Source organism: Urocitellus parryii, chromosome 11 (genome assembly GCF_045843805.1).
Source record: "Urocitellus parryii isolate mUroPar1 chromosome 11, mUroPar1.hap1, whole genome shotgun sequence".
Taxonomy (NCBI): Eukaryota; Metazoa; Chordata; class Mammalia; order Rodentia; family Sciuridae; genus Urocitellus; species Urocitellus parryii.
This window is the reverse complement of record NC_135541.1, coordinates 34864540-34878747: the sequence shown is the minus strand read 5'-3', so window position 1 is coordinate 34878747 and position 14208 is coordinate 34864540. Positions and strand designations below refer to the sequence as shown.

The following is a 14208-nucleotide window of genomic DNA, read 5'->3' as shown; positions in this document are numbered from 1 at the left end:
CTCTATCCAAGTATTATCTTTGACAAGTACTTTTATAAGACAGATCTTGTCAAATAAGTTTTCTCTATGTATGATTATTTTACATGTTCCACCAAGTTTAAATGCTGCAAAATTGTAAGCCTTCTCTAATTTTATTCCTTTCCAGTACAGAACTAAAATTTATCCTGTTAAAAATAGGAAGACTCTTGATGGAAATTCTACAATTCATTCCGAGGTTTAATTACAGAATTTCAAAATCAAATCTTCTGTACTATTTGAGCTCTCACTTAAATTTGTTCAGTTTTTACCTTGCTTTTGAAGTATACATTTCAATGTCTCAGCAAACTTTGTTTATATAAATAGATCTTAGTTAAGTTTTATGAGCTGAAGGATTTTTTTAGCTTTATTAATTTAAGACTTTAAACTTTAATTACGGGTTTCTAACTGTCTTTGAATAATATGCACCCAATATTTGGAGTAGTTAAAAAGACTCCTTTATAAGTCCAACCTAAGTTTCTCAGTAGTGAATCTTTTTTGAAAATAAGTCCTCCAAACTCTTGCAATTGTCCCTCTTTCCATCCTCATTTTTCTTTAGTTTTACCATGGCGCATGGGGATCCTTCACAAATTCTCCTGTTTAAAAATCACACCCCTGGGCCTGGGGTTGTGGCTCAGTGGTAGATCACTTGCCTAGAATGTGTGAGGCCCTGGGTTCAATCCTCAGCACCACATAAAAATAAATAATAAAAATTTTTTAAAAATTCAATCTAAATATATATATATATATTTTAAAAATCACACTCCTGGGGCTGGGATTGACGCTCAGAGGTAGAGCACTGGCCTAGTATGTGTGAGGCACTCGGTTTGGTCCTCAGCATCACGTAAATATAAAATAAAGATATTGTGTTCACCTATAACTAAAAAATAAATATTTTTTTTAAAAAATCACACTCATATCTTCTTTCAGAACTACTTGCTGTTCTTTATAGATATAGCTGAGCTTTCTGTTAATTGATGCCTTTATATATACTATAATCTCTGTGTAGAATCACTTTATTTTCACCCATAAAGTTCCATACTTTAAGTTTCTATGAAGCTTCCCTGGACTTACTTCTGAGTCTTGAACATTCTTACATATTGATATACAGGTAAACCTGAGCCTTTAAACACTGATATATATTCCTTTGTTGTCATTCAGATGAGATATTAAATGTGATTATCTGCTGACCAAAGAACCCTTTGTGTGGAGGGCCTTCACGCTGAGTGACTAGCATTTTCCTTCCCTTATCAGTTGAGGCTGTGTTGGTCACTTCCAGTGATCTGGCCACATTCAAAGTGGCCCCAGATGGTTGTCCCAATCCTGGAAGTAGCAGAATGTGTCTTCGTGCGTAGGCGTGACTTCCTGCAGCCCCATGCATTGAGCTATGCTCACCTGTTCCTTTGTGATATTACCCCTTTGCTCTGTTTGGGAAAGAATGTTCCATGGAAATGCCCTTTGTGTGACCCCTTCTCTTGCTCTGCCTTTGGGTGTGGCCTTCCTAGATGTCAGTCAACCTGCTGACAGCAGACATCGTGAAGCTAGACTCAACCCCTTGAATCCTAACCCCTTGCCTTATTTGAATGGCTTCTCCTCTATAAAAGGGGTCAGCAGGCCCTCACACTCTCTCTTTCTTCGAACTCTTAAGGTCAGAGGAGCTGTCTCAGGACCCCCAAAGAAAAAGGTATCTCTGTCTCTTGTGTGGTTATTGCGCAATACCCAGTTCCCCTGGAGCGACCCTAGGGAATGCTACACCTTTGAACTATGGTGTGAATTGAATGGCCCTGCCTAAGTTTAGGCATTTCACATCTGATTATGTCAATATCATCTTTTTTGAGGGGTGGTGGTGCAAGGGATTGAACTCAGGGGCACTCATTCACTGAGCCACATCCCAGACGTATTTTGTATTTATTTAGAGATGGAGTCTCACTGAGTTGCTTAGCACCTTGCCATTGCTGAGGTTGGCTTTGAACTTACCTTCCTCCTGTCTCATTCTCCCCAGCTGCTGGGATTACAGGCCTGCACCACCACGCCCAGCTCAGTATCATCTTTTTGTACTTCAATTTATGTATTCATTTATATTTATTTTTTGCAGGACTGGAGGTTGAACCTATGACATTATGTGAGCTAGGCTAGTGCTCTACCAATGAGCTACATTCCCAACCCCTTATTTGAATATTTTATTGAAGTGGTTTTTGAACCGAATTCAAAGGTACCTAGGGCACTTAGGTAGAGAATCAGTGTGTAGAATGTTGGGGCCTTCCAACTGGCTTCAGCTAAAATATTTCATCTCTAATTTGTCAGATGTTGGGTTTCTGGGTATAATTTTGCATGAGAAAAAGTTCCAATATAAACAATTGTTTTCTTTTTGTTACTGGGATTGAATCTAGTGGTATTCTACCACTGAGCTACATCTCCAGCTCCCCCTGCCCTCCCTCTTTTTTAACTGCTAGTAGTATTCTTTTTAGAAAATTTTTAGTTGTAGATGGACATGATACCTTCTTTTAATTTACCTATTTTTATTTGGTGCTTACTATCGAACCTAGTGCCTCACAAATGGTAAGCAAGTGCTCTACCACTGAGCCACAGCCCTAGCCTTCCAGCCCTTCTTATTTTTGAGACAAGGTCTCCTACTTCAGCCTCTTGAGTTGCTGGGATTACTGGTGTATGCTACTGTACCCAGCTTTGTGTTAAGAACAATTTTAGGATTCTTGTTTTATTTCTTGTCTACTTAATTCTTAGTAAAACGTGGGACTGTCTTTTTTTATTCTCCTTTTCAACTTGGCAAAAAAGAAATGAAACCAATCTTAATTGAAGTTAAGGATCTTTTTTATTTTATTCAGCTTTGTTTCTCAATATATTTGTATGCCAAACATGTTAATAGAAGTTATTGAATATAATTATTATTTACTTATTTATTTTAGTTATCAAGTGGGAATCCTGTATATGAAAAATACTATAGACAGGTAAGATTTTTTTTTTCTGTTTTTCCTAGGTGGAACATAAAGTATACTATCAACTGTCAATTGTATGCATGTAGATTATCAGCTAGCTGAATAAATTTGACATGTCTTGTTTTTAACTTTTTGTGCTTTATAGCCTCTAGCTTTGAATACTTAGTGCTTCTAGAAAAAAGAAGACAAAATAATTAAAGTAATTTAATTGCCTTAAATATCTATGTGAAATCTATACAACATTAGATATATTTATTCAGATATAAGTATTAAAATTAACTTATAATCCAAATTGAAATGGCTTTTATACTGTTTTTGTAGAAAATTTTTTTAGTTGTTGATGGACCTTTGTTTTATTTATTTATATGTGGTGCTGAGAATCGAACCCAGTGCTTCACACATGCTAAGCAGGTACTCTACCACTGAACTACAACCCCAGACCCAGTTTTATGCTGTTTTTAAAACTTACTAAAGCATAATTTTCACAAGCTGAAAACCCTGGGTTTCATATAAATCTAAAATGAGCATGGGGATTGAGAGAATATCTTAGTGATAGAGCAGTTGTTGAGCATGCACAAGATCCTAGTTTCCATCCCCAGCACCACAAAAAAAAAAAAGAACAAAAAAAACAAAGGGTGGGTTGGAGGAAATCAAGGATTTTATTCAATTTATTAGTTATTGAAGGAACCAGTTGAGTATAAAAATGAGAATATGAGTTACAGAGATTCATACTCTGCCAGACAAAATTTACTTGCATTGGTATAGACAGGAATGATTTGTATTGCTAACAGTTTTCTATAATTTTTGATTTATTTTATTTTAAGAGAGAGAGAGAGAATTTTTAATATTTATTTTTTTAGTTTTTGGTGGACATAACATCTTTATTTTTTATGTGGTGCTGAGGATTAAACCCAGCGCCCCATGCATGTCAGGCTAGCACGCTACCGCTTGAGCCACATCACCAGCCCCTAATTTTTGATTTATTTATTTTGGATTAAAACCAGGGGCTCTCTACATCTGAGTTATATCTCCTGTCTCTTTTGTTGTTTTATTTTTGAGATAGGATCTCACTAAGGCTGGCCTTGAGGCTGGACTTGAACTTGTGATCCCCCTGTCTTAGCTTCCCAAGTCACTGGGATTACAGGCATTGAGCTACTGTACCAGGCCTCAGTTTTCCATAGTTTAACCTCTATCCCTACAGTGTGTACAATAGTCTTTCCAATAGAAAGTTACTCAAGGGTATATAGTATATATCAGATAGTCTCTCAAGGGTATACACACTCTCACTTGCCCATTTCCAAGTATTAGATCATTTTTTTCTAAAAGCCTCCTTACCTTGTGATGATGATTATAGAAAAGACTGGTCTCATATCTGGCCTGACCATCCACAGAGTTGTGGCAAATATTAATTAACCATTTTAGGCCTCTTTGGTTTTGACTAGTAGACCTAGAACCATAGACTACTTAGCAGTTTAAAAGGCCAGAGAATTAATTTCTGCTTGAAAAATTTTAGAATCTGATTATATTTTTATTCTTTAATTATTTGTTTATTTTAATTTTTAATTATTTTTTTCTAGTTGTAGAGAGACACAAGTCTTTATTTATTTATTTTTATGTGGTGCTGAGGATTGAACCCAGTGCCTCACATGTGCAAGGCAGGTGCTCTACCACTGAGCTGCAGCCCCAGACCAATTATTTGTTTATTTTTTAAGAGCTGAGGTCTGTCTTTACCAAACTGGTCTCAAATTCCTGGGCTCAAGCGAGCTTCTTGCTTCAATCTCCTTAGTAGCTGGTGTATGCCACAATCCCCAGCTTGATTGTACATTTTAAAGCCTCTATTAATTGTTGTTCTATCTTTTTTTTGTGGGCGGGGCAGGTGTGTACTGGGGATTGAACTCAGGGGCATTTGACCACTAAGTCATATCCCCAGCCCTATTTTGTATTTTATTTAGAGACAGGGTCTCACTGAGTTGCTTAGTGCCTCGCTTTTGCTAAGGCTGGCTTTGAACATGGGATCCTCCCGCCTCAGCCTCCCAAGCTGCAGGGATTACGAGCATGTGCCACCGTGCCCAGGTTTTTTCCTTTGTCTTGAGGCTATGATCTAAATCTTTAAAGTTCTCTCTTCCATATTTCACCAGCATTACATGTAAATTAGAATGAATTTATCACATCTGAAGGTTTCTTAGACATCCAGGGTTCCTGGCTTGCTGGTAAGTGACCTTGCTTTACTATCTGTGAGGCTGGGACTTGCCAGATAGCAAGTCAGTTTTCTTGAGAGGGATTTGTAAGTATTGACTCAACATAAAGTCAATGTTCTTCAATAGTAGCTTTTTCTATGTGAATATCCAAAATAATATTAATATAATAAAAATAATAAAAGGAAATCATTCTTAAATATGACCTTGTTTTACACACGAGTTATCTGATTGTCTCCTTACAAAAGTAGAACAAAAGTAGAACAAATTGTAATTAGATCTTTAATAATTACATTGCCATAAAAAGTAAAGATGTTAAGTAGAAGTATTTGTTTTTTGATTCTGATAGGCCAATGAGAATCAGATACCATTGAAAACTGTTCCATTCATATCAAATTGAGGATTGAGATAATGTAGGAAGAAAAAGAAAAATAGAAAATTAGAAATAATACCACCAGATGAGGTGACTCTCTCCTATATTCCTCGATACTCAGGAAGCTAAAGCAGGAGGATCACTTAAGCCTAGGAGTTTGGGGTCAGCTTAGGCAATATGGTGATACCTCATCTCTTAAAATAAAATCAATAAATAAGAGGACTCAGAGTGTAGTAACTCAGTGGTAGAGCATATGCTCAGTGCATGCAAGGCCATGGGTTCAATCCCTAGCACCATAAAAATCAAAGCAAAATGAAAAAAAAAATTATTTCAAGTAAATAATCATAATTAAATTTTCTTCACTAATTTAACCAGTTCTGTATAATTCTTTCTTGACTGCATCTTGGGTCAGGAGTCAGCTTTCATGAAGTACATCTGTTTCCAGACTGAAAAGAATCCTGGAAATCCTTATTTCATCTACCAGTATAGCCTGAAAAATTGCTTAAGTGGTATCAACTCAGAAGTCTTTACCCAAAACTCTATTTTTTGGAGTATTAGTATTTCAGAGACCCTTCCATGAGATCTTTGAGAACTGTCTGTTGAAGATACAGATTCTAGCCTATATAGTTTATAACAGAGCATCAGAATACTATAGAAACTGCCTATAGATGACACAGACTCAGTGACTGTGTTTAATTTATTATGGCAACCAAAAGAATGACAGATAGTAAAATTCTTTATTGGGATACAGTACACAAATATTTCATGAATTGACTGCTGTTTCCTCTAAGTGCCTCTGTTTAGGTTATATTGGATATGAGTATTCCTTTTCAATTCTGGTCAGGGAGAGAGCAAAGAACAGTAGTTATGGAGGATTCTGGAGGCAGATTTCCTAATCCTTTCTGTAATTCTTATTCCAAATTTGAAGGATTAGGCAACTCTTTCTTTTTTTCTTAGTTTCTGATTTATCCTATGTTCTAGCACTTGAAAGAAAGGTTTTCTTTTTTTTTTTTTTGCCTCTTTGTTTATACTGAACAGTCTTGAATACTTTGGGTTTATAGTAAACTTAATCTTTTAACTGGCAATACAGCTATTTCACAGACATCCTAGTATACTGTTAACTTTCCCATGACTTTTTAAATTTTACTTTATATATTTTCATATGGAACTTTAGGAAATTTTTGCAAAAATGAGAGTCATTTTTTGGAATTTTTTTCTCTCTCTCTTTTTTTTTTCCTATTCTTGTGACATCATTCTGTCTTAAAGGAAAGTCCCCATTAGTTAAATGATGCATTTCTCTTAATGAATTATAGAAACTTAACAATTTTAACAATGTTTCTTAAAGTTTATTGTGAAATCAATTTCTCCTCCTCCTCCTCCTCCTTTTTAAAGTGCTGCAGTTCTTAAAGAGTACATATAAAAGCAGAAGTTGATAATCTGAAACTGTTTGAAGAGGCAGACAACCTGGCAGCTAATTCTCATTGTTAGAAGACCTGTTCAGGAAATGAGAAATGCTGCCTTTTTTTCTCCTCTTGCCATTTAAGATTATTGGAATTGAAGTGACAATCAGATCATCTGAAACTGTTTGAAGAGGCAGACAACATAGGCAGCTAATTCTCATTTGTTAGAAGACCTGTCCAGGAAATGAGAAATGCTGCCTTTTTTTCTTCTCTTGCCATTTAAGATTATTGGAATTGAAGTGACAATCATAAAAAATTGGAGTCAGAAGACATGTGTTGAAGTTCTAACTCTACTAATTTGCTTTTACTTCCTCTGAGCTTTGGTTTCTTATTGGATAGTAGGCATGATTAACAAAACAAAACAAAAACAAACTTAGCAAATTGCTGCTGCTGTATATGTGGTACTCTACTCATATTACTGTCCGCAAATTCCTTAACCTTTGTTAGTAAGAGGATTCCTGCTCATTTCTTGAAAAAGCCAGTCCCAAATCACAGGGATGGAGGCCAGTAAATGGTGACAATTTTGCCTTTGTGTTTTCTTTCTAAGCTTACAGTTTGTGTCTTTTCAGGTTGATACAGGCAATACTGGAAGGGTGTTGGCTTCAGATGCTGCTGCTTTTCTGAAAAAGTCAGGGCTTCCAGACTTGATACTTGGAAAGGTAGTGTTTATATATTATAACTAGGTTATAATGAATATATACAACGCTAGATTAACTGGCTGAAGATTAAGAAACATAACCATCAAGAAATTTAAGAACCAAATCAGAAAAGCAGTTACAGTAATGGGATGAGGGACATTTATGACATAGCAATTTACCTTCTTGAAAAATAAAGCATAGTTCAAAATTTAAGAAAAAATTACTTTTGAAGAGGATAAATGAGGAAATAATAGTACATTTGATTATTGTTGGGAAATAGTGGAACCTTGCCACCCACTCAGAGCTGGCTCTATCCCTGCTTCCTCTATATAAGTGTCTCTGTTGAATGTGTGATGAATGGAATGGGGATTTTGGGAGGCTTTGGAAAGAGTACAAAAAAGGCAGAAAGCCCCTGTCCTATGAAATTATTTTGCTATTTATTGATACATACTTAAAATCCTGAAAATAACCACTTTTCTTAATTTAATTATTTGCAAATAAACATTTACCTTCTCAATTTGCCCATGAGAAAGAACATAACCTTAATAAGAACCTAAAATCAAGAACAGTATGTTGCAGTAGAAAGAGCATGTTTGACTCAAGAGTTAAAACCTGGGTTAGTGAAAAAGGCATTTGACTGGAAGTTGGAACCTGGGTTTCTTCTTTCCCCGATGCCTTGAATGTTCTTGAGGCAAGTCACTTACGTTAACTCTTTGGGTCTTAGTATTTTTGTGAAAGGTTGCACTGAATGATCTTTAAGGGTTCTTTCCACTTTTAATTCCATTATTTTTAGATTTGATTATCAGAATATGTGGTTGTAAATTATAGGGATTTAACTTATCTTTGAGATGATTTCTGTTAAAAATATAGATTGATTCTTTTTCCACCCCCTAATTTCAGATTTGGGATTTAGCTGACACAGATGGCAAAGGCATCCTGAACAAACAAGTAAGATTCAGAGATTCATATGAAAAATTTAAATAATTTGAAATAAAAAATAGCCAACAGATTTTTATATTTTTAAGCTAAGAATTGCTTTTTATCAACATTAGGGAATTTACAAGAGCAATTGTCATAACAGTGAAAATAATACCAAGCACTAAACGTTAAAATATCTGATTCCTAAAGGTTAATGTTAGTTTGGTGACATTGTTCCACTGAGATTTGTTTTCTGTCCTATAGAAAGATTTTGCTCTTTTAATCTTACTAATTCAATTTTCTGGGTGTATAAGTAAACATTGATTTTGTTAGTAAGTGTTAAGATGGTATTGCTTGGTATATTTGAAAGGAATCTCTTGGCTAATCAGGCCTGAGTATTCTGGCCTGATTCTGTTCTGACAATGACACTTGGTGCTTTCCTCCTCTAGTATAATTTTTATTTTGTTGCTCATAACACATTGCAAGTTAGTTAGTATTAGCTCCCCTTATGTGGAAGTTTTATTTTAATTAACTTGCCCACGCAACTTTAGATAACAGAACTAGAATTTCATGGAGAATTATTTCACTTAAAGAGTCCATCTATACAGTGGAAGAGCACCAGATTACCTAAGAGTAATTGAATCTCTCAGAATAAGACAAGAAGGAATATAAAGAGTACTTAGAATGCCAGCATTTAAAAGTGAGAGGAGGTATAGACTGCAGCAGAAGAGACTTGAAAGGTCAGAAAGAACTAGGAGAGTTTCATTAAGCTATTTGGTGGAGAAGTACTTCAGAATGAAAGAGAATGAGGAGGACATAGGCATTAGTTTCCCTAGCTAATCAAGGAGTGGAGTCTTTTACATGGAAACTTTTGGAGTAAATCAGAAGAGGGTTTCTTGGTACCATTTTTTTCAAGAAATTTATGACTGAAAGGCAAGGTATTGTCTAAAACAGACAGCCTGACTTTTTAAGAAAAAGTTAGGAATAGAGTAATAGGACACAGGTGAGAACAAGAGGTTTTAGGGAAGTGTTGAATAAACTACTGTATTAGGATGTCAACAAGCCACTGTATTAGGATGTCAACAAGTTGTAAAGATTATAGCTGGAGTAAAGTCTTTTGTTATCATGTCTATTCCTAGACTTATCTCTAACTCAAAATAGCTGAAAACCAGTTGCTTTAGCTTCTTTACATTTATTTATTTAATTAGTTTTGGACGGAGACTTAAAATCCAAGAACCTTTGTGGGAGATTTATAAACATTTTGAAGTCAAGCAGTTATATAATTGTTTTAAGTGCTACTCATTTATTTCTGCAGCTGTTTTGGAATAGCAGTGATTGAGTCACTTGAATTACTGATCCATGTTTCAAAATTTATAATCTCACACTGAAGAGATGATTAATAACATTTAGTGATTTCCTCCTAGGCTCCCACTCTCAAATTCCTTTTTCTCAAAACATTTTCTAACAACATTAAATATTCTTTGAAATATGAGTATTAGTTACGTAAAATTTTCATTATCAGTATGTATCACAATTTATTTAAATATTTTCTGTTTATATTGTTATTTGTTACTTACAGTGTTAGAAAAATCTTTGTACATGGGTCTTTTTTCAATTTTAAAGCAAGTGTTCTTGAAACAAATTTGTTATTTGTTGCTACACAAAAACTCGGGAGTAATTATGAATTCTTTTATATTTTCAGATTATAAGTAGTATGTGTGGTAGATAATGGTCATACTTTTTTTCCTCAGGAATTCTTTGTGGCTTTGCGTCTTGTAGCATGTGCCCAGAATGGATTGGAGGTTTCACTGAATAGCTTGAACTTGGCTGTTCCTCCACCAAGATTTGTAAGAAATGATTTTAGATGTAAATTGTATCTAATTATTAAAAAGTGACACCACATGATTTGAAATTAAAATTAATATATTAAAAATAAATTTCTCCTTTAACCCTATCCCTCAGCTACATGGTTTTCTTTCTTAATAGCTGCTACTGTTTTTTGTGTATTCTTTTTTTTTCTTTCTTGTGTATTCTTCAGTTACTATGTGTGCATATAACGAAATATAAATATGTATAAGTATGTATTTCCTCATTTTTTGTTAATTATAGCATATTGACCGCTTGAATCTATAACTTTTTAAAATAACAAATGTTTTATAAATCTCTACATATCATTGCACAAAAATTTCCTCTCTGTTTTTTATGGCTGCATAGTATTTCTTTGTTTGTATTTAGCATAATTTATTTAACTTCCTATTGTTTGACTTTTAGATTGTTTTAGTGTTTTGTTATAAAATGGTTCTATGAATAATAACTTTGTACATATATTATTTTGCATGTGCAGATATATGTATGTATAAATTCCCAAAAGTGGAATTGATGTTCCAAAATTTTTTGCCTTTGTAATTTGGGTGTATATTGCCTTCTGTAGTGGTTTCTGTAGTTTGTTTGTTTACATTCCCACCAGAAGTTGGTTCAAGTGCCCTGTTTTCCTACATATTTGGTAGCATACTGTTGTTATACTATTAGAAAATTATTGTCAATTTGGTGACACATGGTTTGTAAATATAATTCCGATTCATCCTTTTGGTTTTATAAAGTGAGGTTGAGTATTTTTCTTATGAACAGTTTATATTACTTTTATGTGACTATTTAATTATAGGCTCTCCATGTTTTTCTTGGGTAGGTTTTTAAAATTTATTAAATTCTAGAGATTCTTTAAAAATTAGGAAATTAACTCTTTGTCTATATATGCTGCAAATATATTTTCCCAGTATGTCATTTGTCTTTTGCCCCTGCTTTTGATTCCCCCTGCTCCATGACTGTTTTTTTTTTTTTTTTAATCAAGTAAGTAAATTGTCAAGTTAATTTTTTTTTCAATATTTAAGTTAATACTGATTTGGGTATCAATATGGATTCAAATTTATGTTTTCAAGATGCTACCCTACAGACTCAGTGTAGTGGGTTGAATAATCAATCTTTACTGATTTAAAATGCTACCTTAATCATGAGCTTAATTCTCATGTATTTAGTTTTTTTTTTTTAATTTTTTTTATTCTTACCTATTGATCTGTTTATTTGCTGGTTTTATGTTATTTTAATTATCATTATTTGGTAAATGTTTTCTGTATCTGTTTATGGCTAGTTCTTTTCGTCCCACTCTCTTTTTGGAAATGTAATGACTTTTTTTGCTTTTTATTTTAATTCTATTTCATTTTTTGTGGTTCTGGGGATCAAACTCAGAGCCTTGTGCATGATAGGCAAGTGATCTACACTGAACTTAATACCCAGCTCTAGTTTGTTTGCTTTTAAATTTTTTTTTTTTAGTTGTAGATGGACACAATATATCTATCTATCTATTTATTTATTTTTTAATATGGTACTGAGGATTGAACCCAGTGCTGTTATGTGTGCTAGGCAAGCGCTATATCAATGAGCTACAACCTCAGCTCCTCTTTGTTTTTAAATTTAATATTTTAGAAGTATCAAGAATTTAACTTCAGTTTGGGGGATGTCTGCACTTCTTTGTTTAGGCATGGAATCAAGTGTCAATTTACGGATTTTTTGTTACCTAACTATTATTAAAAAGATTTTTCAAATATATTAATCTGGGCTGGGGTTGTGGCTTAGTTGTAGAGCACTTTCCTAGTATGTGTGAGGCACTGGGTTTGAGTCTCAGCACTGCATATAAATAAATGAATAAAATAAAGGTTCATCAACATCTTAGAAAACATTTAAAAAAATATTAATCTTTCTTCATCCAGATAAACATAATAATTGGGACATACTATTAATAGGTATTGTGTACTTAAAACTTACAAATGCTAAGTTGGTTTGTTTTCCCAGTTTTTAAAAGATAATATTAGGGAAAAGTCATCAGTTAATAGGACTTCAAATATTTTTGTTAATATTCAGATATCTGCTGAGCACAGTGGTGCCTGACTATAATCCCAGCCACTTGGGAGGCTTAGGCAGGAGGATTGCAATTTTGAGGCTGGTCTCAGTAACTTAGTGAAACCCTGCCTCAAAATAAAAAAAAATGCAAAGGACTGGGAGTGCAGCAACCCCTTGTTTAATCCTTGGTAACAAAAAAAAAAAAAAAAAATTTTTTTTCCAGATAACTTTATCTTTCAATTGTTGTAGGATTTCTTTTTTAGTACATGTTTTACTTAGTCCTCCACAGTGATTTATGTGGTCAAGTGAAAATGACTTTGTTTTAGTAGAAAATAGTTGAAGGTCTACTTAATGTAAGAAGTGTTTTAAGTGCTTAGAGATCCAGTGTTTTATATGAATATATTTAAATCCAAAGACCATTTTTCTTCATTGCTTATTGATATGAGAATTTCAACAATTCTTGTGCTATTTACATTTTAGCATGATACCAGTAGTCCTTTACTAACCAGCGGAACCCCTGCAGCTGAGCTTCCATGGGCTGTTAAAGTAAGTAATTTGTGTAACTATTCATTTCTTACTCCTGCTTTGCTTCCTACTCACTTATATCCTTTCCCCCTACTTCTGAAATACATTGCAATGCATGTTAGACTTTCATATGTATATTTAAGGATAACAGGAAAAGTACCCACACTGGAATCTTTGAGGGATCTTTCAGTTCTGTTAGTCATTTTGTGACCAAAAAAAAAAAAAAATGAGGAATTTGGTATTAACTGGACAAATAATGAATAGAAGATTTTCATGTTATACAAGTAACATTTAAAATTTTAGGAGATGTCTTGTTGACAAGAAAAATAAATTTTCCTTTGGGAAAATTGGGGGAATCTTGGTGTTTATTCCTAGAGTATTGATGTTTGTTTTAAAAAATTTCATTTTTTTGCATTTGAAATGTACCTAATACCATGTTTAGAAACTCATCAAATGTTATAAAATTGTGACTTATGAAAGTTACTTCCTTGCTGTATGTCTGTTTAAGTGAGAGAGTTAGAACTAGTTGTTTCTGTCTCTGAAATCTTTTGATTCTAACAAAGAGTGTTCCAGCTTCAAAAGGAATAGGGGACACTGGACTCTTAAGTAGAATCGCTTTAAAATTATTAATTAATATATTTGATGAAAGTAAAAAAATGTTTTTTAAATGTTATTTTTAAAAATGTCTTCTATGAGGACTTGATTTTTATAACTGCAATCAAAACATTTCCACCATTACTTAACTTGTCATGTTTTAAAAAAACATTTTATTTTAGAGTGAAGATAAGGCCAAATATGATGCAATTTTTGATAGTTTAAGTCCAGTGGATGGATTTTTGTCTGGTGATAAAGTGAAGCCAGTGTTGCTCAACTCTAAGTTGCCTGTGGAAATCCTTGGAAGAGTAAGATATTAAGTTTTAAATGTAGTATTTTCTGTATTATAACTTTATATTTACTAAGAGCACTTATTGGTCATTATTAAATGTACAATCTTATTTTAAAGTTGCCTTATTATAGAATTTTCTGGGTCCTGACTTAATATATAAAATTATTCCCAGTTTATTTGTGTTTTTTATTATTCCCTGTAAAATATAAGTGATTGAAGTTAGTTATATATGTAAGCCCCTTAAGCAGGTTCATTTTTCTTTGTGCTGTATGCTCTAATTTCCAACTGCATGACAGTTTTTAAAGACTATCAATATTATATGTTTACCACTTACCCCATATATCATGTGG

The 14208-nt window shown here is 33.6% G+C and overlaps 1 protein-coding gene across 5 annotated transcripts in view; it reads left to right on the top strand.

The window, feature by feature from the left end:
* Eps15 (epidermal growth factor receptor pathway substrate 15) overlaps positions 1-14208 on the top strand; it is a 126602-nt gene that overhangs the window by 25124 nt on the left and 87270 nt on the right. For 4 of the 5 annotated variants that reach the window (XM_077803671.1, XM_077803670.1, XM_077803673.1 and 1 more), the window contains 6 exons: positions 2940-2981; positions 7567-7656; positions 8536-8583; positions 10305-10400; positions 12928-12993; positions 13749-13874. In XM_077803671.1, coding sequence (XP_077659797.1) covers positions 2940-2981; positions 7567-7656; positions 8536-8583; positions 10305-10400; positions 12928-12993; positions 13749-13874 — 468 coding nt within the window. Of the gene's footprint in view, positions 1-1663; positions 1700-2939; positions 2982-7566; positions 7657-8535; positions 8584-10304; positions 10401-12927; positions 12994-13748; positions 13875-14208 lie in introns of all 5 variants that reach the window. The other variant, XM_077803672.1, reaches the window with a different exon arrangement.